Below are 27,219 nucleotides of genomic sequence, written 5' to 3'. Positions count from 1 at the left end.
AGGCTGCAATGAAAATGCCATACAAACATAATGGTCCTCTACTGACTGCAACAAAGTGAGAAAGGGTTATGGGAGCTATTGTTTCAGATGATTTAAAGATGGAAAAACAAAGCAGTTGGAAAATTGGTTTAATCGTAATGTGTTTCCAATTGCTTGTTATAGCTGCAGGGTTTAAAGTGTATGGGAAAGTGTTGCCTTTGGTTTATTTTTATATATGAAATAGCTGTTTCTACTAAATGAAACCACGTCACAATTTAATGGGCTGTGCTTGTAGGGGAAACCTATCTCTATCGTATCTGTGTAATTTATTTACATAAAGTCACCTATCTCTATCGTATCTGTGTAATTTATTTACATAAAGTCCTTCTTAACTTAATTCTCACTGTTTACTCAAAGTCCAATACAATGTAGAATACAATGGAAAATGAACACCTTAGTACCTCTCTGTCACACCCCCAACTAGGAGCATTATTTAATCTAAACCTTCTTGTTTACATATTTTTGTAACAAATACTTAAAGGGATAGTCAACACCAGAATTTTTGTTGTTTAAAAAGATAGATAATCCCTTTATTACCCATTCCCCAGTTTTGCATATCCAACACAGTTATAATAATACACGTTTTACCTCTGTAATTATCTTGTATCTAAGCCTCTGCTGACTGCCTCCTTATTTCAGTTCTTTTGACAGACATGCAGTTTAGCCAATCAGTGCTCACTCCTAGGTCACTGTACGTGCATGAGCTCAATGTTATCTATATGAAACATGTGAACTAATGCCCTCTAGTGGTCAAAATGTATTCAGATTAGAGGCAGTCTTCAAGGTCTAAGAAATTAGCATATGAACCTCCTAGGTTTAGCTTTCAACTAAGAATACCAAGAGAACAAAGCAAAATTGCTGATAAAAGTAAATTGGGAAGTTGTTTAAAATTGCATGCCCTATTTAAATCATGAAAGTTTTTTTTGGACTTGACTGTCCCTTTAAGTACAGAAATTTTCAGTATAGGTGGGGATTCAATAGGCAAAATTAGCTATTTCAAATGAGAAAATAAAGACAAAGGAGCAGTTTGCAAACCATTAACACTCCAGTAGGTAAAATGGATCATTGAGAGCACATTAACCCTTTGCGGTCCTTTGTTGGAATATATCCGACAAAGGGTTTTAGCGCATGCGCTCAAATGTCGGATATATTCTGACTTTGCCGCTTTTGAATTTCATAGCTAAATAGCGACATCTAGCGGTGACTTGCTATTTAGCTGTGTAATTCAAAAATATTGGCACGAAAAGTAAGTAAAACCTGTCGGCCGCACAAATTAAATATTTAAAGGACCGGAAAGGGAAAGGGGAGCAAATGTTGGATTTCACAATCCCTTTAAACATTTTTAAAATTACAGACCCTCAATGTATTGCCCAATATCTCCCCATACCCCCTTCGCCAGACTGTCAAAATCATCATCACCACCACCAGTCCTATTATTTCAAAAGATGCCAACAGCTTGGTTTTACTTTACATAGGGATAACTATGAATGTGAGAGCTGAAAGAAAATCATAAGGATTTTATCATACATATTTATAAAAAAACAAATCACAAATGCACAAGATAGCTACAACTAGTGAGATTATTGCTGTTATTTTTGTGCAATTAAATCATGGAATTGAGGTATTAATAATGGTAATAATTAATAATATTTACCAACTTTTTTTGTTTAAATTTTGTATTCAGAGATTTCACTTTACTTCTTTTATTAAATTTGCTTTGTTCTCTTGGTATCATTTATTGAATAGTAAAACTAGGTAGGCTTGTAAGAGCTAAGGAGTGTGCACGTGTCTTTAGTACTCTATGGCAGCAGTGTTTTAGTGTTTTGAACATTATTTGTAGATTTGTTACACAATGTTGCAAAACACTGATGCTAAAGACACGTGCACACTCCTTAGCTCTTACGAGCCTACCTAGTTTTACTATTCAATAAAAGATAGCATGAGAATTAAGCACATTTGATAACAGAAGTAAATTGAAAAGCTGTTTAAAATTTCATGCTCTCTGAATCCTGAGGAAGTTTAATTTTGACTCTACTGTCCCTTTAATACAGCCTTTTCGCTTAATTGCTCCTGTGCCCTTTAATTGCCAGGCATATTTTGTATATTTTGTATTGTGTATTTTACTTTATTCATTATCTTACTTACCCTGAAGATTTACCCTAAAAAGTTTATATTTGCAGTAGTTTCTGTAGTGTTGGTGCAACACAAGCAGATGCTTCTCTGTGTTTCAGGCCTTGGAAGTTTGAACACATTGGCATTGGTTTTCTGTCATTGCTTTTGAGAGATGATCACATTCTACCTCTTCGAGCTATCCGATACTTGGTGCAGTGTCTAAACCATGATGCCCTTAATGTACGCAAGGTATGTTCATCTTTTATGCTAATCAGTTTATAAAGTTAGGGTCATGCTGTTTTTTTCTGTCCATTTCCTACATAATAATATCAATAAGAAAGGTGTTTTTAACTGTATACATAGATTTAGTCACATGCAGGGGTAGGGGACTGTTGAGAGGTTTCCCTGATAGGTACTGACCAGGGATCAGGTGGGGAATAAACGCAGATAAGGGTATATGAACTTTAGCTTTCTGTGAAATATGTGTTCATGCATGTTTGTGGTGTGCATGTGTATACATGGGAATCCTGTAGTAGTTTAAATGTGTGTACATGTATATGTTTGTGGGTAAGGAATATATATGTTTGTGACTATCTCTAGTTGTATAAGAGTTTAAGAAGTACGCATGCAGTTTGTATGCGTCTTTGAGTACTCTTGTAGTGTATCTGGGCATATATCACATTTTATGTGCATTTACAGCCTAGCATATGTCAAATTGTGGCTTATTTATTTGTTTTCATATTATGTTGAGAAAGAGAATGGGGTATTTGAATAAAAAAAGTGAAAAAAAGCTATGTAGAAAACTGTAACCTGCATCAGTACCATGATTAGCTTTTCTGCTACCTTTTTTTTAGCACCCGTTAATAATAGTATTTAGAGCATCCACTGAGTTTATAATAATCTTCTGTTGGTATATGTTTTTGGTAAATTTTTTATATATAATACTTAAATATCATCTGTGCGCAGACAATATTTTCTGACTATGCGTTTTGCGGAATTACTCTTCTCTACCACTAGGAGGCAAAGATTCCCAAACCCCAAGAGCCTTATAAAACTCCTCACACATACCTCAATCTTTACTTAGCTGCCTCAGGAGGTGGGTGGAGAATGAACATGAACATTTGATTCTTCAGAGAAAGGGGATTTCTCCAACATTGGTGTGTCCGGTCCACGGCGTCATCCTTACTTGTGGGAATATCTCTTCCCCAACAGGAAATGGCAAATAGTCCCAGCAAAGCTGGCCATATAGTCCCTGCTAGGCTCCGCCCACCCCAGTCATTCTCTTTGCCGTTGCACAGGCAACATCTCCACGGAGATGGTTAAGAGTATGTGGTGTTTAGTTGTAGTTTTTTTATTCTACTATCAAGAGTTTGTTATTTTAAAATAGTGCCGGTATGTACTTTTTACTCTGAAACAGAAAAAGATGAAGATTTCTGTTTGTGAGAGGAAGATGATTTTAGCAGACAGTAACTAAAATCGATTGCTGTTTCCACATAGGACTGTTGAGATGAAGTAACTTCAGTTGGGGGAAACAGTTAGCAGACTTTTCTGCTTAAGGTATGACTAGCCATATTTCTAACAAGACTGTGTAATGCTGTTAGGCTGTCATTTCCCCTCATGGGGACCGGTAAGCCATTTTCTTAGTCTCAAACAGAATAAAGGGCTTAATATGGGCTATAAAACTGGTAGACACTTTTATGGGCTTAATCGATTGCTTTATTTGGACATTTTATACATGTTTATGCTGATAATTCACACTTATAAACTTGGGGAACGTTTTTTAACGTCAGGCACTATGTTAGACACCTTTTCCAGTCAGGAAGGGCCTTCCCAGTTGTAGGCTGAGCCTCATTTTCGCGCCATTACTGCGCAGTTGTTTTTGAGAGCAAGACATGCAGATGCATGTGTGAGGACCTGAAAGTAGTTGGAAAAGTTCCTAGAAGGCGTCATTTGGTACCGTATTCCCCTCTGGGCTTGGTAAAGTCACAGCAAAGGCTGTAGCTGGGACTGTATATGGGTTAAATCTGTAACCGGCTCCGGTTTCGTTATTTTAAGGGTTAAAGCTCTGAAAATTGGTGTGCAATACTTTTAATGCTTTAAGACACTGTGGTGAAATCTTGGTAAATTTTGAACAATTCCTTCATATTTTTTCACATATTCAGTAATAAAGTGTGCTCTGTTTAAAATTTAAAGAGACAGTAACGGTTTTGTTTTAAAACGTTTTTTGTGCTTTATTGACAAGTTTAAGCCTGTTTAACATGTCTGTGCCTTCAGATAAGCTATGTTCTATATGTATGAAAGCCAATGTGTCTCCCCCTTCAAAATTGTGTGATAATTGTGCCATAGCGTCCAAACAAAGTAAGGACAGTACTGCCACAGATAATGAAATTGCCCAAGATGATTCCTCAGATGAAGGGAGTAGACATGGTTCTACATCATCTCCTTCTGTGTCTATGCCAGTTTTGCCCACGCAGGAGGCCCCTAGTACTTCTAGCGCGCCAATGCTTACTACCATGCAACAATTGACGGCTGTAATGGATAACTCCATAGCAAATATTTTATCCAAAATGCCTGCATATCAGAGAAAGCGCGATTGCTCTGTTTTAAACACTGAAGAGCAGGAGGGCGCTGATGATAATTGTTCTGTCATACCCTCACACCAATCTGAAGGGGCCATGAGGGAGGTTTTGTCAGATGGGGAAATTTCAGATTCAGGAAAAATTTCTCAACAGGCTGAACCTGATGTTGTGACATTTAAATTTAAATTAGAACATCTCCGCGCACTGCTTAAGGAGGTATCTACTCTGGATGATTGTGACAACTTGGTCATTCCAGAAAAATTATGCAAGATGGACAAGTTCCTAGAGGTTCCGGTGCACCCCGACGTTTTTCCTATACCCAAGCGGGTGGCGGACATAGTGAATAAGGAGTGTGAGAAGCCCGGCATACCTTTTGTTCCCCCTCCTATATTTAAGAAATTATTTCCTATGGTCGACCCCAGAAAGGACTTATGGCAGACAGTCCCTAAGGTCGAGGGGGCAGTTTCTACTCTAAACAAGCGCACTACTATTCCTATCGAGGATAGTTGTGCTTTCAAAGATCCTATGGATAAAAAATTGGAAGGTTTGCTTAAAAAGATTTTTGTACAGCAAGGTTACCTTCTACAACCCATTTCGTGCATTGTTCCTGTCACTACAGCAGCGTGGTTCTGGTTCGAGGAACTAGAAAAGTCGCTCAGTAGAGAGACTCCATATGAGGAGGTTTTGGACAGAGTTCACGCACTTAAGTTGGCTAACTCTTTTATTTTAGATGCCGCTTTGCAATTAGCTAGATTAGCGGCGAAAAATTCAGGGTTTGCAATTGTGGCGCGCAGAGCGCTTTGGCTAAAGTCTTGGTCAGCGGATGTATCATCCAAGACAAAATTGCTTAACATCCCCTTCAAGGGTAAAACTCTCTTTGGACCAGAATTGAAAGAGATTATCTCAGACATCACTGGGGGAAAGGGTCACGCCCTCCCACAAGATAGGCCTTTCAAGGCCAAGAATAAGTCTAATTTTCGTTCCTTTCGTAATTTCAGGAAGGGACCGGCCTCTAATTCTGCATCCTCTAAGCAAGAGGGTAATGCCTCACAGTCCAAACCAGCCTGGAAACCGATGCAAGGCTGGAACAAGGGTAAGCAGACCAAGAAGCCTACTACCGCTAACAAAACAGCATGAAGGAGTAGCCCCCGATCCGGGACTGGATCTAGTGGGGGGCAGACTCTCTCTCTTTGCTCAGGCTTGGGCAAGGGATGTTCAGTATCCCTGGACGCTAGAAATAGTTTCTCAGGGTTATCTTCTGGAATTCAAGGAACTACCCCCAAGGGGAAGGTTCCACATGTCTCACTTATCCTCAAACCAAATAAAGAGACAGGCGTTCTTACATTGTGTAGAAGACCTGTTAAAGATGGGAGTGATACACCCAGTTCCAATGACGGAACAAGGAATGGGATTTTACTCAAATCTGTTCGTAGTTCCCAAAAAAGAGGGAACCTTCAGACCAATTCTGGATTTAAAGATCCTAAACAAATTTCTCAGGGTACCATCGTTCAAAATGGAAACCATTCGAACGATTCTACCCACTATACAGGAAGGTCAATTTATGACTACCGTGGATCTAAAGGATGTGTACCTACATATTCCTATCCACAAAGAACATCATCAGTTTCTAAGGTTCGCCTTTCTGGACAAACATTACCAGTTTGTGGCCCTCCCATTCGGATTAGCCACTGCTCCAAGGATTTTCACAAAGGTACTCGGGTCCCTTCTAGCGGTTCTAAGACCGAGGGGCATTGCAGTAGTACCATACTTGGACGACATTCTAATACAAGCGTCGTCCCTTTCAAAAGCAAAGGCTCATACAGACATCGTTCTGGCCTTTCTCAGATCTCACGGATGGAAGGTGAACATAGAAAAGAGTTCACTGTCTCAGTCAACAAGAGTTCCCTTCTTGGGAACAATAATAGATTCCTTAGAAATGAGGATCTTTCTAACAGATGTCAGAAAGTCAAAACTTCTAAGCGCTTGTCAAGTTCTTCATTCTGTTCAATGTCCTTCCATAGCTCAGTGCATGGAAGTAGTAAGGTTGATGGTTGCAGCAATGGACATAGTTCCTTTTGCGCAAATTCATCTAAGACCATTACAACTGTGCATGCTGAAACAGTGGAATGGGGACTATACAGACTTGTCTCCAGTGATTCAAGTGGATCAGAAGACCAGAGATTCACTCCGTTGGTGGATATCCCTGGACCACCTATCCCAGGGAATGAGCTTCCGCAGACCAGAGTGGGTCATTGTCACGACCGACGCCAGTCTAGTGGGCTGGGGTGCGGTCTGGGAATCCCTGAAAGCTCAGGGACTATGGTCTCGTGAAGAGTCTCTTCTCCCGATAAACATTCTGGAACTAAGAGCGATATTCAATGCTCTCAGGGCTTGGCCTCAGCTTGCAAAGGCCAGATTCATAAGATTCCAATCAGACAACATGACGACTGTTGCGTATATCAATCATCAGGGGGAACAAGGAGTTCCCTGGCGATGAAAGAACTAACCAAAATAATACAATGGGCGGAGAATCACTCCTGCCATCTATCTGCGATCCACATCCCAGGTGTGGAAAACTGGGAAGCGGATTATCTGAGTCGTCAGACATTCCATCCGGGGGAGTGGGAACTCCACCCGGAGATTTTTGCCCAGTTGACTCAATTATGGGGCATTCCAGACATGGATCTGATGGCGTCTCGTCAGAACTTCAAGGTTCCTTGCTACGGGTCCAGATCCAGGGATCCCAAGGCGACTCTAGTGGATGCACTAGTAGCGCCTTGGACCTTCAACCTAGCTTATGTGTTTCCACCGTTTCCTCTCATTCCCAGGCTGGTAGCCAGGATCAAACAGGAGAGGGTCTCGGTGATCTTGATAGCTCCTGCGTGGCCACGCAGGACTTGGTATGCAGACCTGGTGAATATGTCATCGGTTCCACCATGGAAGCTACCTTTGCGACATTACCTTCTTGTTCAGGGTCCATTCGAACATCCAAATCTGGTCTCCCTCCAGCTGACGGCTTGGAGATTGAACGCTTGATTCTATCAAAGCGCTGGTTTTCAGATTCTGTGATTGATACTCTGGTTCAGGCCAGAAAACCGGTAACTAGAAAGATTTACCATAAAATATGGAAAATATATATCTGCTGGTGTGAATCCAAGGGATTTACTTGGAATAAGATAAAAATTCCTAAGATTCTTTCCTTTCTGCAAGAAGGTTTGGATAAAGGATTATCTGCAAGTTCTCTAAAGGGACAGATTTCTGCTTTATCTGTCTTACTACACAAACGACTGGCAGCTATGCCAGATGTTCAAGCATTTGTTCAGGCTCTGGTTAGGATCAAGCCTGTTTACAGACCTTTGACTCCTCCCTGGAGTTTAAATCTAGTTCTTTCAGTTCTTCAAGGGGTTCCGTTTGAACCTCTACATTCCATAGATATTAAGTTGTTATCTTGGAAAGTTTTGTTTTTGGTTGCTATTTCTTCTGCTAGAAGAGTTTCAGAGTTATCTGCTCTGCAGTGTTCTCCGCCCTATCTGGTGTTCCATGCAGATAAGGTGGTTTTGCGTACTAAGCCTGGTTTTCTTCCAAAGGTTGTTTCTAACAAAAATATGAACCAGGAGATAGTTGTACCTTCTTTGTGTCCGAATCCAGTTTCAAAGAAGGAACGTTTGTTACACAATTTGGACGTAGTCCGTGCTCTAAAATTCTATTTAGAAGCTACAAAAGATTTCAGACAAACATCTTCTCTGTTTGTCGTCTATTCTGGTAAAAGGAGAGGTCAAAAAGCTACTTCTACCTCTCTTTCCTTTTGGCTTAAAAGCATCATCCGATTGGCTTACGAGACTGCCGGACGGCAGCCTCCTGAAAGAATCACAGCTCACTCCACTAGGGCTGTGGCTTCCACATGGGCCTTCAAGAACGAGGCTTCTGTTGATCAGATACGTAAGGCAGCGACTTGGTCTTCACTGCACACTTTTGCCAAATTTTACAAATTTGATACTTTTGCTTCTTCGGAGGCTATTTTTGGGAGAAAGGTTTTGCAAGCCGTGGTGCCTTCCGTTTAGGTAACCTGATTTGCTCCCTCCCTTCATCCGTGTCCTAAAGCTTTGGTATTTGTTCCCACAAGTAAGGATGACGCTGTGGACCGGACACACCAATGTTGGAGAAAACAGAATTTATGCTTACCTGATAAATTACTTTCTCCAACGGTGTGTCCGGTCCACGGCCCGCCCTGGTTTTTTAATCAGGTCTGATGAATTATTTTCTCTAACTACAGTCACCACGGTACCATATGGTTTCTCCTATATTTTTCTTCCTGTCCGTCGGTCGAATGACTGGGGTGGGCGGAGCCTAGGAGGGACTATATGGCCAGCTTTGCTGGGACTCTTTGCCATTTCCTGTTGGGGAAGAGATATTCCCACAAGTAAGGATGACGCCGTGGACCGGACACACCGTTGGAGAAAGTAATTTATCAGGTAAGCATAAATTCTGTTTTTCAATCTATGTTGAGGCCCTGTTTTTCATAAATCTTTCTAATTGGTGGCAGGGACTTGTTTTTTTGCCGTCCTATGGATCTACAATATACTCCTATTCCTTAAACCTCTGCTGATATGTTGCATTACTGGTTTAGCTGTCTGCTGCTTATTTGCTGGGGGACGAGTGTCTATTGGTAAGTTTAATTGGTTATACATTTAGACACTCTATAACTATGTTATGGGCACTTTGTAATAGTGTGTGTATATATATATATATATATATATATAACATAATTTATGTAAGAACTTACCTGATAAATTCATTTCTTTCATATTAACAAGAGTCCATGAGCTAGTGACGTATGGGATATACATTCCTACCAGGAGGGGCAAAGTTTCCCAAACCTTAAAATGCCTATAAATACACCCCTCACCACACCCACAAATCAGTTTAATGAATAGCCAAGAAGTGGGGTGATAAGAAAAAAAGTGCGAAGCATATAAAATAAGGAATTGGAATAATTGTGCTTTATACAAAAAAATCATAACCACCACAAAAAAGGGTGGGCCTCATGGACTCTTGTTAATATGAAAGAAATGAATTTATCAGGTAAGTTCTTACATAAATTATGTTTTCTTTCATGTAATTAACAAGAGTCCATGAGCTAGTGACGTATGGGATAATGACTACCCAAGATGTGGATCTTTCCACACAAGAGTCACTAGAGAGGGAGGGATAAAATAAAGACAGCCAATTCCTGCTGAAAATAATCCACACCCAAAATAAAGTTTAACGAAAAACATAAGCAGAAGATTCAAACTGAAACCGCTGCCTGAAGAACTTTTCTACCAAAAACTGCTTCAGAAGAAGAAAATACATCAAAATGGTAGAATTTAGTAAAAGTATGCAAAGAGGACCAAGTTGCTGCTTTGCAGATCTGGTCAACCGAAGCTTCATTCCTAAACGCCCAGGAAGTAGATACTGACCTAGTAGAATGAGCTGAAATTCTCTGAGGCGGAATTTTACCCGACTCAACATAGACAAGATGAATTAAAGATTTCAACCAAGATGCCAAAGAAATGGCAGAAGCTTTCTGGCCTTTCCTAGAACCGGAAAAGATAACAAATAGACTAGAAGTCTTACGGAAAGATTTCGTAGCTTCAACATAATATTTCAAAGCTCTAACAACATCCAAAGAATGCAACGATTTCTCCTTAGAATTCTTAGGATTAGGACATAATGAAGGAACCACAATTTCTCTACTAATGTTGTTGGAATTCACAACTTTAGGTAAAAATTCAAAAGAAGTTCGCAACACCGCCTTATCCTGATGAAAAATCAGAAAAGGAGACTCACAAGAAAGAGCAGATAATTCAGAAACTCTTCTAGCAGAAGAGATGGCCAAAAGGAACAAAACTTTCCAAGAAAGTAATTTAATGTCCAATGAATGCATAGGTTCAAAAGGAGGAGCTTGAAGAGCTCCCAGAACCAAATTCAAACTCCAAGGAGGAGAAATTGACTTAATGACAGGTTTTATACGAACCAAAGCTTGTACAAAACAATGAATATCAGGAAGAATAGCAATCTTTCTGTGAAAAAGAACAGAAAGAGCGGAGATTTGTCCTTTCAAAGAACTTGCGGACAAACCCTTATCTAAACCATCCTGAAGAAACTGTAAAATTCTCGGTATTCTAAAAGAATGCCAAGAAAAATGATGAGAAAGACACCAAGAAATATAAGTCTTCCAGACTCTATAATATATCTCTCGAGATACAGATTTACGAGCCTGTAACATAGTATTAATCACGGAGTCAGAGAAACCTCTTTGACCAAGAATCAAGCGTTCAATCTCCATACCTTTAAATTTAAGGATTTCAGATCCGGATGGAAAAAAGGACCTTGCGACAGAAGGTCTGGTCTTAACGGAAGAGTCCATGGTTGGCAAGATGCCATCCGGACAAGATCCGCATACCAAAACCTGTGAGGCCATGCCGGAGCTATTAGCAGAACAAACGAGCATTCCCTCAGAATCTTGGAGATTACTCTTGGAAGAAGAACTAGAGGCGGAAAGATATAGGCAGGATGATACTTCCAAGGAAGTGATAATGCATCCACTGCCTCCGCCTGAGGATCCCGGGATCTGGACAGATACCTGGGAAGTTTCTTGTTTAGATGAGAGGCCATCAGATCTATCTCTGGGAGCCCCCACATTTGAACAATCTGAAGAAATACCTCTGGGTGAAGAGACCATTCGCCCGGATGCAACGTTTGGCGACTGAGATAATCCGCTTCCCAATTGTCTACACCTGGGATATGAACCGCAGAGATTAGACAGGAGCTGGATTCCGCCCAAACCAAAATTCGAGATACTTCTTTCATAGCCAGAGGACTGTGAGTCCCTCCTTGATGATTGATGTATGCCACAGTTGTGACATTGTCTGTCTGAAAACAAATGAACGATTCTCTCTTCAGAAGAGGCCAAAACTGAAGAGCTCTGAAAATTGCACGGAGTTCCAAAATATTGATCGGTAATCTCACCTCCTGAGATTCCCAAACTCCTTGTGCCGTCAGAGATCCCCACACAGCTCCCCAACCTGTGAGACTTGCATCTGTTGAAATTACAGTCCAGGTCGGAAGGACAAAAGAAGCCCCCTGAATTAAACGATGGTGATCTGTCCACCACGTTAGAGAGAAAGATATTAATTGATATATCTTCGTGTAATCCCTGCACCATTGGTTCAGCATACAGAGCTGAAGAGGTCGCATGTGAAAATGAGCAAAGGGGATCGCGTCCGATGCAGCAGTCATAAGACCTAGAATTTCCATGCATAAGGCTACCGAAGGGAATGATTGAGACTGAAGGTTTCGACAAGCTGTAATCAATTTTAGACGTCTCTTGTCTGTTAAAGACAGAGTCATGGACACTGAATCTATCTGGAAACCCAGAAAGGTTACCCTTGTTTGAGGAATCAAAGAACTTTTTGGTAAATTGATCCTCCAACCATGATCTTGAAGAAACAACACAAGTCGATTCGTATGAGACTTTGCTAAATGTAAAGACTGAGCAAGTACCAAGATATCGTCCAAATAAGGAAATACCACAATACCCTGTTCTCTGATTACAGACAGAAGGGCACCGAGAATCTTTGTGAAAATTCTTGGAGCTGTAGCAAGGCCAAACGGTAGAGCCACAAATTGGTAATGCTTGTCTAGAAAAGAGAATCTCAGGAACTGATAATGATCTGGATGAATCGGAATATGCAGATATGCATCCTGTAAATCTATTGTGGACATATAATTCCCTTGCTGAACAAAAGGCAATATAGTCCTTACAGTTACCATCTTGAACGTTGGTATCCTTACATAACGATTCAATAATTTTAGATCCAGAACTGGTCTGAAGGAATTCTCCTTCTTTGGTACAATGAAGAGATTTGAATAAAACCCCATCCCCTGTTCCAGAACTGGAACTGGCATAATTACTCCAGCCAACTCTAGATCTGAAACACAATTCAGAAATGCTTGAGCTTTCACTGGATTTACTGGGACACGGGAAAGAAAAAATCTCTTTGCAGGAGGTCTCATCTTGAAACCAATTCTGTACCCTTCTGAAACAATGTTCTGAATCCAAAGATTGTGAACAGAATAGATCCAAATTTCTTTGAAAAAACGTAACCTGCCCCCTACCAGCTGAACTGGAATGAGGGCCGTACCTTCATGTGAACTTAGAAGCAGGCTTTGCCTTTCTAGCAGGCTTGGATTTATTCCAGACTGGAGATGGTTTCCAAACTGAAACTGCTCCTGAGGACGAAGGATCAGGCTTTTGTTCTTTGTTGAAACGAAAGGAACGAAAACGATTGTTAGCCCTGTTTTTACCTTTAGATTTTTTATCCTGTGGTAAAAAAATTCCTTTCCCACCAGTAACAGTTGAAATAATAGAATCCAACTGAGAACCAAATAATTTGTTTCCCTGGAAAGAAATGGAAAGTAGAGTTGATTTAGAAGCCATATCAGCATTCCAAGTCTTAAGCCATAAAGCTCTTCTGGCTAAGATAGCCAGAGACATAAACCTAACATCAACTCTAATAATATCAAAAATGGCATCACAGATAAAATTATTAGCATGCTGGAGAAGAATAATAATATCATGAGAATCACGATTTGTTACTTGTTGCGCTAGAGTTTCCAACCAAAAAGTTGAAGCTGCAGCAACATCAGCCAATGATATAGCAGGTCTAAGAAGATTACCTGAACACAGATAAGCTTTTCTTAGAAAAGATTCAATTTTTCTATCTAAAGGATCCTTAAACGAGGTACCATCTGACGTAGGAATGGTAGTACGTTTAGCAAGGGTAGAAATAGCCCCATCAACTTTAGGGATTTTGTCCCAAAATTCTAACCTGTCAGGCGGAACAGGATATAATTGCTTAAAACGTTTAGAAGGAGTAAATGAATTACCCAATTTATCCCATTCTTTGGAAATTACTGCAGAAATAGCATTAGGAACAGGAAAAAACTTCTGGAATAACCGCAGGAGCTTTAAAAACCTTATCCAAACGTATAGAATTAGTATCAAGAGGACTAGAATCCTCTATTTCTAAAGCAATTAGTACTTCTTTAAGTAAAGAGCGAATAAATTCCATCTTAAATAAATTTGAAGATTTATCAGCATCAATCTCTGAGATAGAATCCTCTGAACCAGAAGAGTCCAAAGAATCAGAATGATGGTGTTCATTTAAAAATTCATCTGTAGAGAGAGAAGATTTAAAAGACTTTTTACGTTTACTAGAAGGAGAAATAACAGACAAAGCCTTCTTTATGGATTCAGAAACAAAATCTCTTATGTTATCAGGAACATTCTGCACCTTAGATGTTGAGGGAACTGCAACAGGCAATGGTACATTACTAAAGGAAATATTATCTGCTTTAACAAGTTTGTCATGACAATTATTACAAACAACAGCTGGAGGAATAGCTACCAAAAGTTTACAGCAGATACACTTAGCTTTGGTAGATCCAGCAGGCAGTGATTTTCCTGTAGTATCTTCTGGCTCAGATGCAACGTGAGACATCTTGCAATATGTAAGAGAAAAAACAACATATAAAGCAAAATAGATCAAATTCCTTATAAGACAGTTTCAGGAATGGGAAAGAATGCCAAATATCAAGCTTCTAGCAACCAGAAGCAAATGAAAAATGAGACTGAAATAATGTGGAGACAAAAGCGACGCCCATATTTTTTAGCGCCAAATAAGACGCCCACATTATTTGGCGCCTAAATGCTTTTGGCGCCAAAAATGACGCCACATCCGGAACGCCGACATTTTTGGCGCAAAATAACGTCAAAAAATGACGCAACTTCCGGCGACACGTATGACGCCGGAAACGGAAAAGAATTTTTGCGCCAAAAAAGTCCGCGCCAAGAATGACGCAATAAAATGAAGCATTTTCAGCCCCCGCGAGCCTAACAGCCCACAGGGAAAAAAGTCAAATTTTTGAGGTAAGAAAAATATGATAATTCAATGCATAATCCCAAATATGAAACTGACTGTCTGAAAATAAGGAAAGTTGAACATTCTGAGTCAAGGCAAATAAATGTTTGAATACATATATTTAGAACTTTATAAATAAAGTGCCCAACCATAGCTTAGAGTGTCACAGAAAATAAGACTTACTTACCCCAGGACACTCATCTACATGTTTGTAGAAAGCCAAACCAGTACTGAAACGAGAATCAGTAGAGGTAATGGTAAATATAAGAGTATATCGTCGATCTGAAAAGGGAGGTAAGAGATGAATCTCTACGACCGATAACAGAGAACCTTATGAAATAGACCCCGTAGAAGGAGATCACTGCATTCAATAGGCAATACTCTCTTCACATCCCTCTGACATTCACTGCACGCTGAGAGGAAAACCGGGCTCCAACTTGCTGCGGAGCGCATATCAACGTAGAATCTAGCACAAACTTACTTCACCACCTCCCTTGGAGGCAAAGTTTGTAAAACTGATTTGTGGGTGTGGTGAGGGGTGTATTTATAGGCATTTTAAGGTTTGGGAAACTTTGCCCCTCCTGGTAGGAATGTATATCCCATACGTCACTAGCTCATGGACTCTTGTTAATTACATGAAAGAAATATATATATATGCTAATATATATGGTCATGGCACAGAATCCTTTAGACTATTTCCTTATTGGTTTTATTTTGGCATTCTTAGTTTGCTCACATCGTGTTAACGCTTGTCGGGTTAGTGCACGTCCCTTTTAGTCTTTCTATAGTTCGGCCTGTTTACGCATGCTGGGTTATCGCAAGTTCATCCTCGGCTATGCGCATATTGGGTTTTGGCATGCTAACATTTCTTTCTCCAACATAGGTGTGTCCGGTCCACGGCGTCATCCTTACTTGTGGGATATTCTCCTCCCCAACAGGAAATGGCAAAGAGCCCAGCAAAGCTGGTCACATGATCCCTCCTAGGCTCCGCCTACCCCAGTCATTCTCTTTGCCGTTGTACAGGCAACATCTCCACGGAGATGGCTTAGAGTTTTTTAGTGTTTAACTGTAGTTTTTATTATTCAATCAAGAGTTTGTTATTTTAAAATAGTGCTGGTATGTACTATTTACTCAGAAACAGAAAAGAGATGAAGATTTCTGTTTGTATGAGGAAAATGATTTTAGCACCGTAACTAAAATCCATGGCTGTTCCACACAGGACTGTTGAGAGCAATTAACTTCAGTTGGGGGAACAGTGTGCAGTCTCTTACTGCTTGAGGTATGACACATTCTAACAAGACGATGTAATGCTGGAAGCTGTCATTTTCCCTATGGGATCCGGTAAGCCATGTTTATTAAGATAGTAAATAAGGGCTTCACAAGGGCTTATTAAGACTGTAGACTTTTTCTGGGCTAAATCGATTCATTATTAACACATATTTAGCCTTGAGGAATCATTTATTCTGGGTATTTTGATATGATTATATCGGCAGGCACTGTTTTAGACACCTTATTCTTTAGGGGCTTTCCCTAATCATAGTCAGAGCCTCATTTTCGCGCCGGTATGGCGCACTTGTTTTTGAGGACAGCATGGCATGCAGCTGCATGTGTGTGGAGCTCTGATACATAGAAAAGTCTTTCTGAAGGCATCATTTGGTATCGTATTCCCCTTTGGGCTTGGTTGGGTCTCAGCAAAGCAGATTCCAGGGACTGTAAAGGGGTTAAATATAAAAACGGCTCCGGTTCCGTTATTTTAAGGGTTAAAGCTTCCAAATTTGGTGTGCAATACTTTTAAAGCTTTAAGACACTGTGGTGAAATTTTGGTGAATTTTGAACAATTCCTTCATACTTTTTCGCAATTGCAGTAATAAAGTGTGTTTAGTTTAAAATTTAAAGTGACAGTAACGGTTTTATTTTAAAACGTTTTTTGTGCTTTGTTATCAAGTTTATGCCTGTTTAACATGTCTGAACTACCAGATAGATTGTGTTCTGACTGTGGGGAAACCAAGGTTCCTTCTCATTTAACTATATGTATTTTATGTCATAAAAAAATTTAGTAAAAATGATGCCCAAGATGATTCCTCAAGTGAGGGGAGTAAGCATGGTACTGCATCATCCCCTCCTTCGTCTACACCAGTCTTGCCCATACAGGAGGCCCCTAGTACATCTAGTGCGCCAATACTCCTTACTATGCAACATTTAACGGCTGTAATGGATAATTCTATCAAAAACATTTTAGCCAATATGCCCACTTATCAGCGAAAGCGCGACTGCTCTGTTTTAGAAAATTCTGTAGAGCATGAGAACGCTGATGATATGGTTTCTGAAGGGCCCCTACACCAGTCTGAGGGGGCCAGGGAGGTTTTGTCTGAGGGAGAAATTTCAGATTCAGGAAACATTTCTCAACAAGCTGAACCTGATGTGATTACTTTTAAATTTAAGTTGGAACATCTCCGCGCTCTGCTTAAGGAGGTGTTATCCAATTTGGATGATTGTGATTATCTGGTCATTCCAGAACCACTATGTAAAATGGAAAAGTTCTTAGAGGCCCCGGGGCCCCCCGAAGCTTTTCCTATATCCAAGCGGGTGGCGTACATTGTTAGTAAAGAATGGGACTGGCCCGGTATACCTTTAGTACCTCCCCCCATATTTATAAAATTGTTTTCCTATAGTCGACCCCAGAAAGGACTGATGGCAGACAGTCCCCAAGGTCGAGGGGGCGGTTTCTACTCTACACAAGCGCGCCACTATACCCATAGAAGATAGTTGTGCTTTCCAAGATCCTATGGATAAAAAATTAGAAGGTCTGCTAAAGATGTTTGTTCAGCAAGGTTCCCTTCTACAACCAATTGCATGCATTGTCCCTGTCACTGCAGCCGCGTGTTTCTAGTTTGATGAGCTAGGAAAGGCGATTATTAGTAATTCTTCTTCTTATGAGGAGATTATGGACAGAATTCGTGCTCTTAAATTGGCTAATTCTTTCACCCTAGACGCCACCTTGCAATTGGCTAGGTTAGCGGCGAAAAAATTCTGGGTTTGCTATTGTGGCGCAGAGCGCTTTGGTTAAAATCTTGGGCAGCGGATGCGTCTTCCAAGAACAAATTGCTTGACATTCCTTTCAAGGGGAAAACACTCTTTGGCCCTGACTTGAAAGAGATTATCTCTGATATGACTGGGGGCAAGGGCCACGCCCTTCCTCAGGATAGGTCTTTTCAGGACCAAAAATAAACCTAAGTTTCGTCCCTTTCGCAGAAACGGATCAGCCCCAAGGGCTACGTCCTCTAAGCAGGAAGGTAATACTTCTCAAGCCAATCCAGCCTGGAGACCTATGCAAGGCTGGAACAAAGGAAAGCAGGCCAGGAAACCTGCCACTGCTACCAAGACAGCATGAAATGCGGGCCCCCGATCCGGGACCGGATCTGGTGGGGGGCAGACTCTCTCTCTTCGCTCAGGCTTGGGCAAGAGATGTTCTGGATCCTTGGGCGCTAGAAATAGTCTCCCAAGGTTATTCTCTGGAGTTCAAGGGGCTTCCTCCAAGGGGGAGGTTCCACAGGTCTCAGTTGTCTTCAGACCACATAAGAAGACAGGCATTCTTACATTGGGTAGAAGACCTGCTAAAAATGGGAGTGATTCATCCTGTTCCATTAGGAGAACAAGGGATGGGGTTCTACTCCAATCTGTTCATAGTTCCCAAAAAAGAGGGAACGTTCAGACCAATCTTAGATCTCAAGATCTTGAACAAGTTTCTCAAGGTTCCATCGTTCAAGATGGAAACCATTCGAACACTTCTTCCTTCCATCCAGGAAGGTCAATTCATGACCAAGGTGGATTTCAAGGATGCGTATCTACATATTCCTATCCACAAGGAACATCATCGGTTCCTAAGGTTTGCATTCCTGGACAAGCATTTCCAGTTCGTGGCATTTTCTTTCGGATTAGCCACTGCTCCTAGGATTTTCTCATAGGTACTAGGGTCCCTTCTGGCGGTGCTAAGACCAAGGGGCATTGCTGTAGTACCTTACTTGGACGACATTCTGATTCGAGCGTCGTCCCTTCCTCAAGTAAAGGCTCACACGGACATTGTCCTGGCCTTTCTCAGATCTCACGGATGGAAAGTGAACGTGGAAAAGAGTTCTCTATCTCCGTCAACGAGGGTTCCCTTCTTGGGAACTATAATAGACTCCTTAGAAATGAGGATTTTTCTGACAGAAGCCAGAAAAACAAAACTTCTAGACTCTTGTCGGATACTTCATTCCGTTCCTCTTCCTTCCATAGCGCAGTGCATGGAAGTGATAGGTTTGATGGTAGCGGCAATGGACATAGTTCCTTTTGTGCGCATTCATCTAAGACCATTACAACTGTTCATGCTCAGTCAGTGGAATGGGGACTATTCAGACTTGTCTCCGAAGATACAAGTAAATCAGAGGACCAGAGACTCATTCCGTTGGTGGCTGTCCCTGGACAACCTGTCACAAGGGATGACCTTCCGCAGACCAGAGTGGGTCATTGTCACGACCGACGCCAGTCTGATGGGCTGGGGCGCGGTCTGGGGATCCCTGAAAGCTCAGGGTCTTTGGTCTCGGGTAGAATCTCTTCTACCGATAAATATTCTGGAACTGAGAGCGATATTCAATGCTCTCAAAGCTTGGCCTCAGCTAGCGAGGGCCAAGTTCATACATCAACCATCAGGGGGAACAAGGAGTTCCCTAGCGATGGAAGAAGTGACCAAAATCATTCTATGGGCGGAGTCTCACTCCTGCCACCTGTCTGCTATCCACATCCCAGGAGTGGAAAATTGGGAAGCGGATTTTCTGAGTCGTCAGACATTGCATCCGGGGGAGTGGGAACTCCATCCGGAAATCTTTGCCCAAGTCACTCAACCGTGGGGCATTCCAGACATGGATCTGATGGCCTCTCGTCAGAACTTCAGAGTTCCTTACTACGGGTACAGATCCAGGGATCCCAAGGCGGCTCTAGTGGATGCACTAGTAGCACCTTGGACCTTCAAACTAGCTTATGTGTTCCCGCCGTTTCCTCTCATCCCCAGGCTGGTAGCCAGGATCAATCAGGAGAGGGCGTCGGTGATTTTGATAGCTCCTGCGTGGCCACGCAGGACTTGGTATGCAGATCTGGTGAATATGTCATCGGCTCCACCATGGAAGCTACCTTTGAGAGACCTTCTTGTTCTAGGTCCGTTCGACCCACTCCAGCTGACTGCTTGGAGATTGAACGCTTGATCTTATCAAAGCGAGGGTTCTCAGATTCTGTTATTAATACTCTTGTTCAGGCCTGAAAGCCTGTAACCAGAAAAATTACCACATAATTTGGTATATCTGTTGGTGTGAATCTGCAGGATTCCCTTGGGACAAGGTTAAGATTCCTAAGAGTCTATCCTTCCTTCGAGAAGGATTGGAAAAAGGATTATCTGCAAGTTCCTTGATGGGACAGATTTCTGCCTTGTCTGTGTTACTTCACAAAAAGCTGGCAGCTGTGCCAGATGTTCTAGCCTTTGTTCAGGCTCTGGTTAGAATCAAGCCTGTTTACAAAATTTTGACTCCTCCTTGGAGTCTCAACCTAGTTCTTTCAGTTCTTCAGGGGGTTCCGTTTGAACCCTTACATTCCGTTGATATTAAGTTATTATCTTGGAAAGTTTTGTTTTTGGTTGCAATTTCTTCTGCTAGAAGAGTTTCAGAATTATCTGCTCTGCAGTGTTCTTCTCCTTATCTGGTGTTCCATGCAGATAAGGTGGTTTTGCGTACTAAACCTGGTTTTCTTCCAAAAGTTGTTTCTAACAAAAACATTAACCAGGAGATAGTTGTGCCTTCTTTGTGTCCTAATCCAGTTTCAAAGAAGGAACGTTTGTTGCACAACTTGGATGTAGTTCGTGCTCTCAAATTTTACTTAGCAGCTACTAAGGATTTCAGACAAACTTTGTCTTTGTTTGTTGTTTATTCTGGTAAACGGAGAGGTCAAAAAGCAACTTCTACCTCTCTCTCCTTCTGGATTAAAAGCATTATCCGATTGGCTTATGAGACTGCCGGACGGCAGCCTCCTGAAAGAATCACAGCTCACTCCACTAGGGCTGTGGCTTCCACATGGGCCTTCAAGAACGAGGCTTCTGTTGATCAGATATGTAAGGCAGCGACTTGGTCTTCACTGCACACTTTTTCTAAATTTTACAAATTTGATACTTTTGCTTCTTCTGAGGCTATTTTTGGGAGAAAGGTTTTGCAAGCCGTGGTGCCTTCCATTTAGGTGACCTGATTTGCTCCCTCCCTTCATCCGTGTCCTAAAGCTTTGGTATTGGTTCCCACAAGTAAGGATGACGCCGTGGACCGGACACACCTATGTTGGAGAAAACAGAATTTATGTTTACCTGATAAATTACTTTCTCCAACGGTGTGTCCGGTCCACGGCCCGCCCTGGTTTTTTTAATCAGGTCTGATAATTTATTTTCTTTAACTACAGTCACCACGGTAACATATGGTTTCTCCTATGCAAATATTCCTCCTTAACGTCGGTCGAATGACTGGGGTAGGCGGAGCCTAGGAGGGATCATGTGACCAGCTTTGCTGGGCTCTTTGCCATTTCCTGTTGGGGAGGAGAATATCCCACAAGTAAGGATGACGCCGTGGACCGGACACACCGTTGGAGAAAGTAATTTATCAGGTAAACATAAATTCTGTTTTTAGTTGCTATGGCTTTCAAGAATGAGGCTTCAGTTGATCAGATTTGCAAGGCAGCCACTTGGTCTTTGCATACTTTTACTAAATTCTACTATCTTGATGTTTTCTTCTAAAACAGCCTTTGGTAGAAAGGTTCTTCAGGCAGTTGTCTTAGTTTGATGTTTTGTCTGTTTAATTTATTATAAATGCATTCAAAAAAATAAATTAATTTATCAGGTAAGCATAAATTTACTTTTTTCAGTGAAAAATGTTTTTTAATCCCTCCCTTTGTTATTACTCATGGACTCCACAACTTTATGCTGCTCCTTTTATGACTCTTATTCCTTTTTCTTACTTCACTTTGCTTGGCTATACATTAGACTAAGGTATATGTGAGGTGGGAGGGGTTTTATTATTATTTTACTTAGGGTTTGGGAATCTTTGCCTCCTAGTGGTAGAGAAAAGTAATTCCCAGGAGTAATGGATCGTGGACTCTCACTACCATGAAATAAATTAATTTATTAGGTAAGTATTAGTTATGTTTTTAAGAAATGTCACAGAAAAAAATATTTCATTATAATTTCAAGATGGTTCTTTTGCATCTATTTTCAGTTGTATCCATAGAAGCATTTATGAACAGATTAATTTATTTTTAGGACCATAAAACAAATGAGACTGAAAAGGAATAGTTTGCTTTCCAGTGATTGCTATTTTGAAGGAATTAAATAATTATTCTCAGATCTAAAATCTAAGCTGTACAAAAAACATTGGGGTTAATGCTCTAGTCATGTCAGTGTTTCTGTTTAAATAGTTACATGCTGAAGCAATACTACCCTGCTCTAATTAAAGGGACAGTAATTACCTTGTGGTTTTATATATAATGATTAATTATACATAATGAAACAACTATTCAATATATTTTCATTAATTATTTTGTCCCCTTTTCATGTAATTTAGCTTTAAAAATAGTTCAATTTCTAACTCTCAAACGATGAAATGCACCCTGCTGGCTTTTCAAGGATATACCCGCTACATATGTGTCGCTAATTGTCTTTAACTGAAAACAACTGCAAAACAATTCACTTTATACTAACTTTACGACCGTGATTAGCTTTGTCTGCGGCCTAAAGCCCAGTATGGCTCCTCCAAATATGGCAAATGGTTGTGGTTGGTGTTTGGCTATTTAAAAATAATTGCATGAAAATAAAAGATGTTAATTTGTTTTAAAAAATGTGACTTGGCTGGTATGTTACTCCATAGCAACACAACAGAGATGTCTTGTAATTACATGGTATTTGCTGTCCCTTTAACTTGTAGATACCATTACCCTTGTATGCCATTTCTACTTTGTGGTGTATGTTCATGCAACAAGTCTTCCTGTCCTGGATAAACTGAATGCACAAGACATGTTTACACATTCTATGCAGGGATAATACAATAATCCCTTTAATAGCTACTACAGTATATAACTAGTTGTATTGCCCTTTATAAAGTCATGCATATGTATCAACTTAAAGTGCTAAGCTTTGTTTCTTCCTTCAGATGTCCATCTCCACTGTTGCTGGCATTCTGAAACAAATGAAGAGACCGCATGTAAAAGTGACCATCTGTCCCTACAAAATCAGTACGTAAATGTTCTTTTATCTGAATTGCAGTTGTAAAAGGTATTTAGGGGAAAAAATAATAATTTAGTTGCTTTAAAATAGGTGGATGTTCCAAACCTTCTGACTTTTTGGCTGGAGACAGACCAGACAACCAGTGGTTGCATTACAGCAGTGCCAGCCTCCCGAAGACAAAACAGCAATGGGAATCCTGTTGCTTTGTAGAGAAAACTCATTGGGGATATTCCACCTGGCCTCAGTAAGTAGTATTTGTGATTATACACTTTATTTAACCAAGCTTTAGCCATCTGCAAATGTATAACGTTATCTCCATAAGCAGGAAACATAAAGGCTTTGCTTTTTACTAAATTAAATGCTTTTCTTAACATCTTTGTGGGGCAATCACAAAATAAGAACAAAAGTCAAAATCCAAATTGGGTTTGTACAATGCTTTTGTGAAATAAAATATTCTGGGGGCTAGGACCCTAGGATTGGCACCAGTTTGGATTACATAGTAGTAGTTATTTTCACACAAAAAATCCCTTGTACATCAAAAGTTTTAGAATTAAAAATTGGAGATAAAAAATAAATCGTATTTGTTATATTTAACAAAAAAGGTAATCTAAATTTTTATCTCAAAGTAGCTGCCTTTTACAGATATAACCCTGCTTTTGTACAGTTATTGGGTTTCTATGTAATCCACAATAGTTGGGAAACCTGTAGGAACGGTTAGCATCAACTTTTAATGCTGAATTTACTTCCATTGCTGCAGAGCAGCTGTAAGTTGTTAACCCATTACTTGATCCATTAAAAATGACCTTTGTGTAAAACTTTGAAATGTACATTATTTTTCAGTCTTTGGTAACGTAAACTTGTCTCTAACTTCTGGCAGTTTAACCTTTCCTTCATAACATTCATGTTACTCACAAAACATAAACTACGTAATAGGCCACTAAAGTCAAAACTAAAGTTTGAGGGTTCAGATTAAACGTGCAATTTAAAAACAAATTCCAATATACTTCCATTATCAAAACGTGCATTTTCTGTTTCTATGCACACTTTGGAGTCTCCAGCTCCTACTGATCATGTGCAAAGTTCATAGCATCTAGATATATGAATTCTATGATTGCCTGAAAGATGTCATATGATACCGGGGTAGGGAAAAGTGGATTAACGTTGAAATTTGACAAATATTCTACTTTTCATTTCAAATAAGTGCAATTGCATTGTCTTTTTATTGTGTATCTGCCAATTTTTAAATTATACTGTTTTTAGTGGTCCTTTTAAATTTCAACTTGTGACCTGTAGTGTATTTTAAGCAAGAAATTATTTAATCTTTCAATAACATAATTTATACTAGATAATATTTTATAGCTTGTAGCTTTATTTCTTTCATGTAATTGGCAAGAGTCCATGAGCTAGTGACGTATGTGATATACAATCTTACCAAGAGGGGCAAAGTTTCCAAAACCTCAAAATGCCTATAAATACACCCCTCACCACACCCACAATTTATTTTTTTCATACTTTGCCTCCTATGGAGGTGATGAAGTAAGTTTTGTGCTTGATTTTCTTCTGTGATATGCGCTTCTCAGCATTTTGAAGCCCGATTCCTCTCAGAGTACAGTGTTTGTCAGAGGGATGTGAAGAGAGTATCACCTATTGATTCTATGGTTTTCCTCACAGGAAATCTTTTCAAAAGTTCTCTGTTATCGGTCGTAGAGATTCATCTCCTACCTCCCTTTTCAGATCGACTATATCTTCTCATATTCCATTACCTCTACTGATACTTTTTCAGTACAGGTTTGGCTATCTGCTATATGTGGATGGGTGGTAAGTATGTTTTCATTACTTAAGACACTCTTAGCTATGGTTTTGCACTTTATGTATTAATATAAAGTTTTAAATATATGTATTGTACTTATATTTGCCATGAGTCAGGTTTATGTATATTTCCTTTTGCAGACTATCAGTTTCAAAATTGGGAAACATATTTAGGAAGTTATTTTTCCTTACCTGGGGTATAGTCTTTTCTTCAAATTGACTGCTTTTTCATTAATTTTTGTGGGCAAAATTAAGCTTGCACGGTCGCAAAATGCTGATTTTTATTGCGTCATTCTTGGCGTTCGGTGACGCAAATTCGCCATTTCCGACGTCTTAGTTGACGTCAGGTTTCCTTGCACAAGGTTGTGTCATTTCCGGATGTTGTTAGCGCCAACAAAATTAATTTTGCGTTGCACGTCATACTTGGCACCAAATAATTTAATTATTTAAACCCCACTTCCTATATGCCTCTTGCCTTTTTTATGCTTAGAGGGCTATGCTGTTTGCATTTTTTCCCATTCCTGCAACTGCCATATAAGGAAATTGATAATTTTGCTTTATATGTTGTTTTTTTCTCTTACATTTGCAAAATGTCTCAATCTGATCCTGTCTCAGAAACCACTGTTGGAACCCTGCTGCCTGATAAGAGTTCTTCCAAAGCTAAGTGTATCTGTTGTAAGTTTGCGGAGATTATATCTCCAGCTGTAGTATGTAACAGTTGTCATGATAAGCTTTTAAATTCAGAGAATGTATCCATCAGTACTAGTGCAATGCCTGTTGTTCATTCAACATCTAATGTACATGATATCCCTGTGAATATAAAAGATTTTATTGCTGATGCGATTCAGAACGCTTTGTCTGCCATTCCGCCTTCTAATAAACATAAAAGGTCTTTAAAAACTTCTCATAAAGTTGATGAAATTTCAAATGACCGACAACATACTGAATTATCCTCCTCTGATGAGGATCTATCTGGTTCAGAAGATCCTACCTCCTATATTGACACTGACAAATCTATTTATCTCTTTAAGATGGAGTATATTCGTTCCTTGTTAAAAGAGGTGTTGATTACTTTGGATATTGAGGAAGCTAGTGTCAGGGTGCCAGGAATCAGACTGAGAAGAGAAGTGCAAAAATAATCACACCTTTATTAATAGCAAAAAATAATAAAAAGTCCACAAGTCAAATAACAAGCCAGGAATCAAAACCATAGCTGGAAGTCAGATGAGCCGAGTCAGGAGCCAAAGCGAGTAGTCAGACGAGCTGGAATCGGGAACAAGGAGAACAGCAAAATCAGGAACAAGCCAGGGATCAGGAACCAGGAGGGACGTCATACAGCCAGGTAATACACAGGAGCTCTCACAAACAGGTCTGAGACAACGCACGGGCAAAGCATACGGAACAGAGGCCCTAATAAGTGATGACATCACAATTCTGAGACTGCATCCTGTCTCACACGGATGATGTAGACCAGTCTGACCATAAAAGGAAGTGCAGGAAATGAGCAGCATCACACAGTATGCACCAGAGTCAGCAAGAGAGGTGAGTAAAATGGCTGCCAGCAGCACATGGCAAACAAAACAGGGAAAAAACCCTGACAGTACCCTCCTCTCAACAACCCCTCCCCCGCGGGAGGACAAAAGGCTTATTGGGGAAAACGGGCATGGAAGGCACGTAGGAGGGCGGGAGCTTGAACATCAGAGCAGGGAACCCATGAACGCTCCTCCGGACCATAGCCCCTCCAGTGAACCAAATACTGTACGCGGCCCCTGAACCTACGAGAGTCAATAATGCTGCTGACCTCATACTCCTCATGGTTGTCAACAAAGATAGGACGGGGACGAGGCAACACAGTGGTAAACCGATAACAAACCAATGGTTTCAAGAGGGAGACATGAAAAACATTGGAGATGCGCATTGCAGGAGGAAGGTCAAGAGCGTAGGCCACAGGATTGACCCGTCGGAGTATTCGAAAAGGACCAACATAACGGGGAACCAGTTTATTGGAAGGCACACGAAGATTTAAGTTGCGGGAGGACAGCCAAACTCTCTCACCAACCTGGTAGGAAGGCGCAGGCAGACGCCTACGATCAGCCTGGAACTTTTAGCGCTGCATAGAACAATGAAGGCAATCCTGAATCTGCACCCACGTGGAACGGAGTTGCCGGAGATGCTCCTCCAAAGCCGGAATACCCTGAGACATGAATGAATCGGGCAACAAGGATGGTTGAAACCCATAATTCGCCATGAACGGGGATAACTTGGAGGAAGCATTAATAGCACTATTAAGAGCAAACTCTGCCCAAGGTAACAGTTCAGACCAATTATTGTGGTGATCTGAGACATAGCAATGGAGTAACTGTTTCAGAGCTTGATTAGACCGTTCCGCAGCCCCATTGGATTGAGGGTGCTATGCCGAGGAGAAGGAAAGCTG

The 27,219-nt window shown here is 40.5% G+C and overlaps 1 protein-coding gene across 1 annotated transcript in view; it reads left to right on the top strand.

Annotated features, from left to right (window-relative positions):
• The window catches only part of PSME4 (proteasome activator subunit 4), a gene marked incomplete in the record, with an annotated part of 938,614 nt that overhangs the window by 700,675 nt on the left and 210,720 nt on the right, over positions 1-27,219 (top strand). The window contains 3 exon segments of the mRNA XM_053712692.1: positions 2,271-2,400; positions 22,903-22,984; positions 23,067-23,220. Coding sequence (XP_053568667.1) covers positions 2,271-2,400; positions 22,903-22,984; positions 23,067-23,220 — 366 coding nt within the window.

The sequence above is a fragment of the Bombina bombina genome, chromosome 4 (assembly GCF_027579735.1).
Source record: "Bombina bombina isolate aBomBom1 chromosome 4, aBomBom1.pri, whole genome shotgun sequence".
In the NCBI taxonomy this organism is placed as follows: domain Eukaryota; kingdom Metazoa; phylum Chordata; class Amphibia; order Anura; family Bombinatoridae; genus Bombina; species Bombina bombina.
Note: the sequence above shows the minus strand (reverse complement) of the source record. Positions and strands in the feature narration are given on the sequence as shown.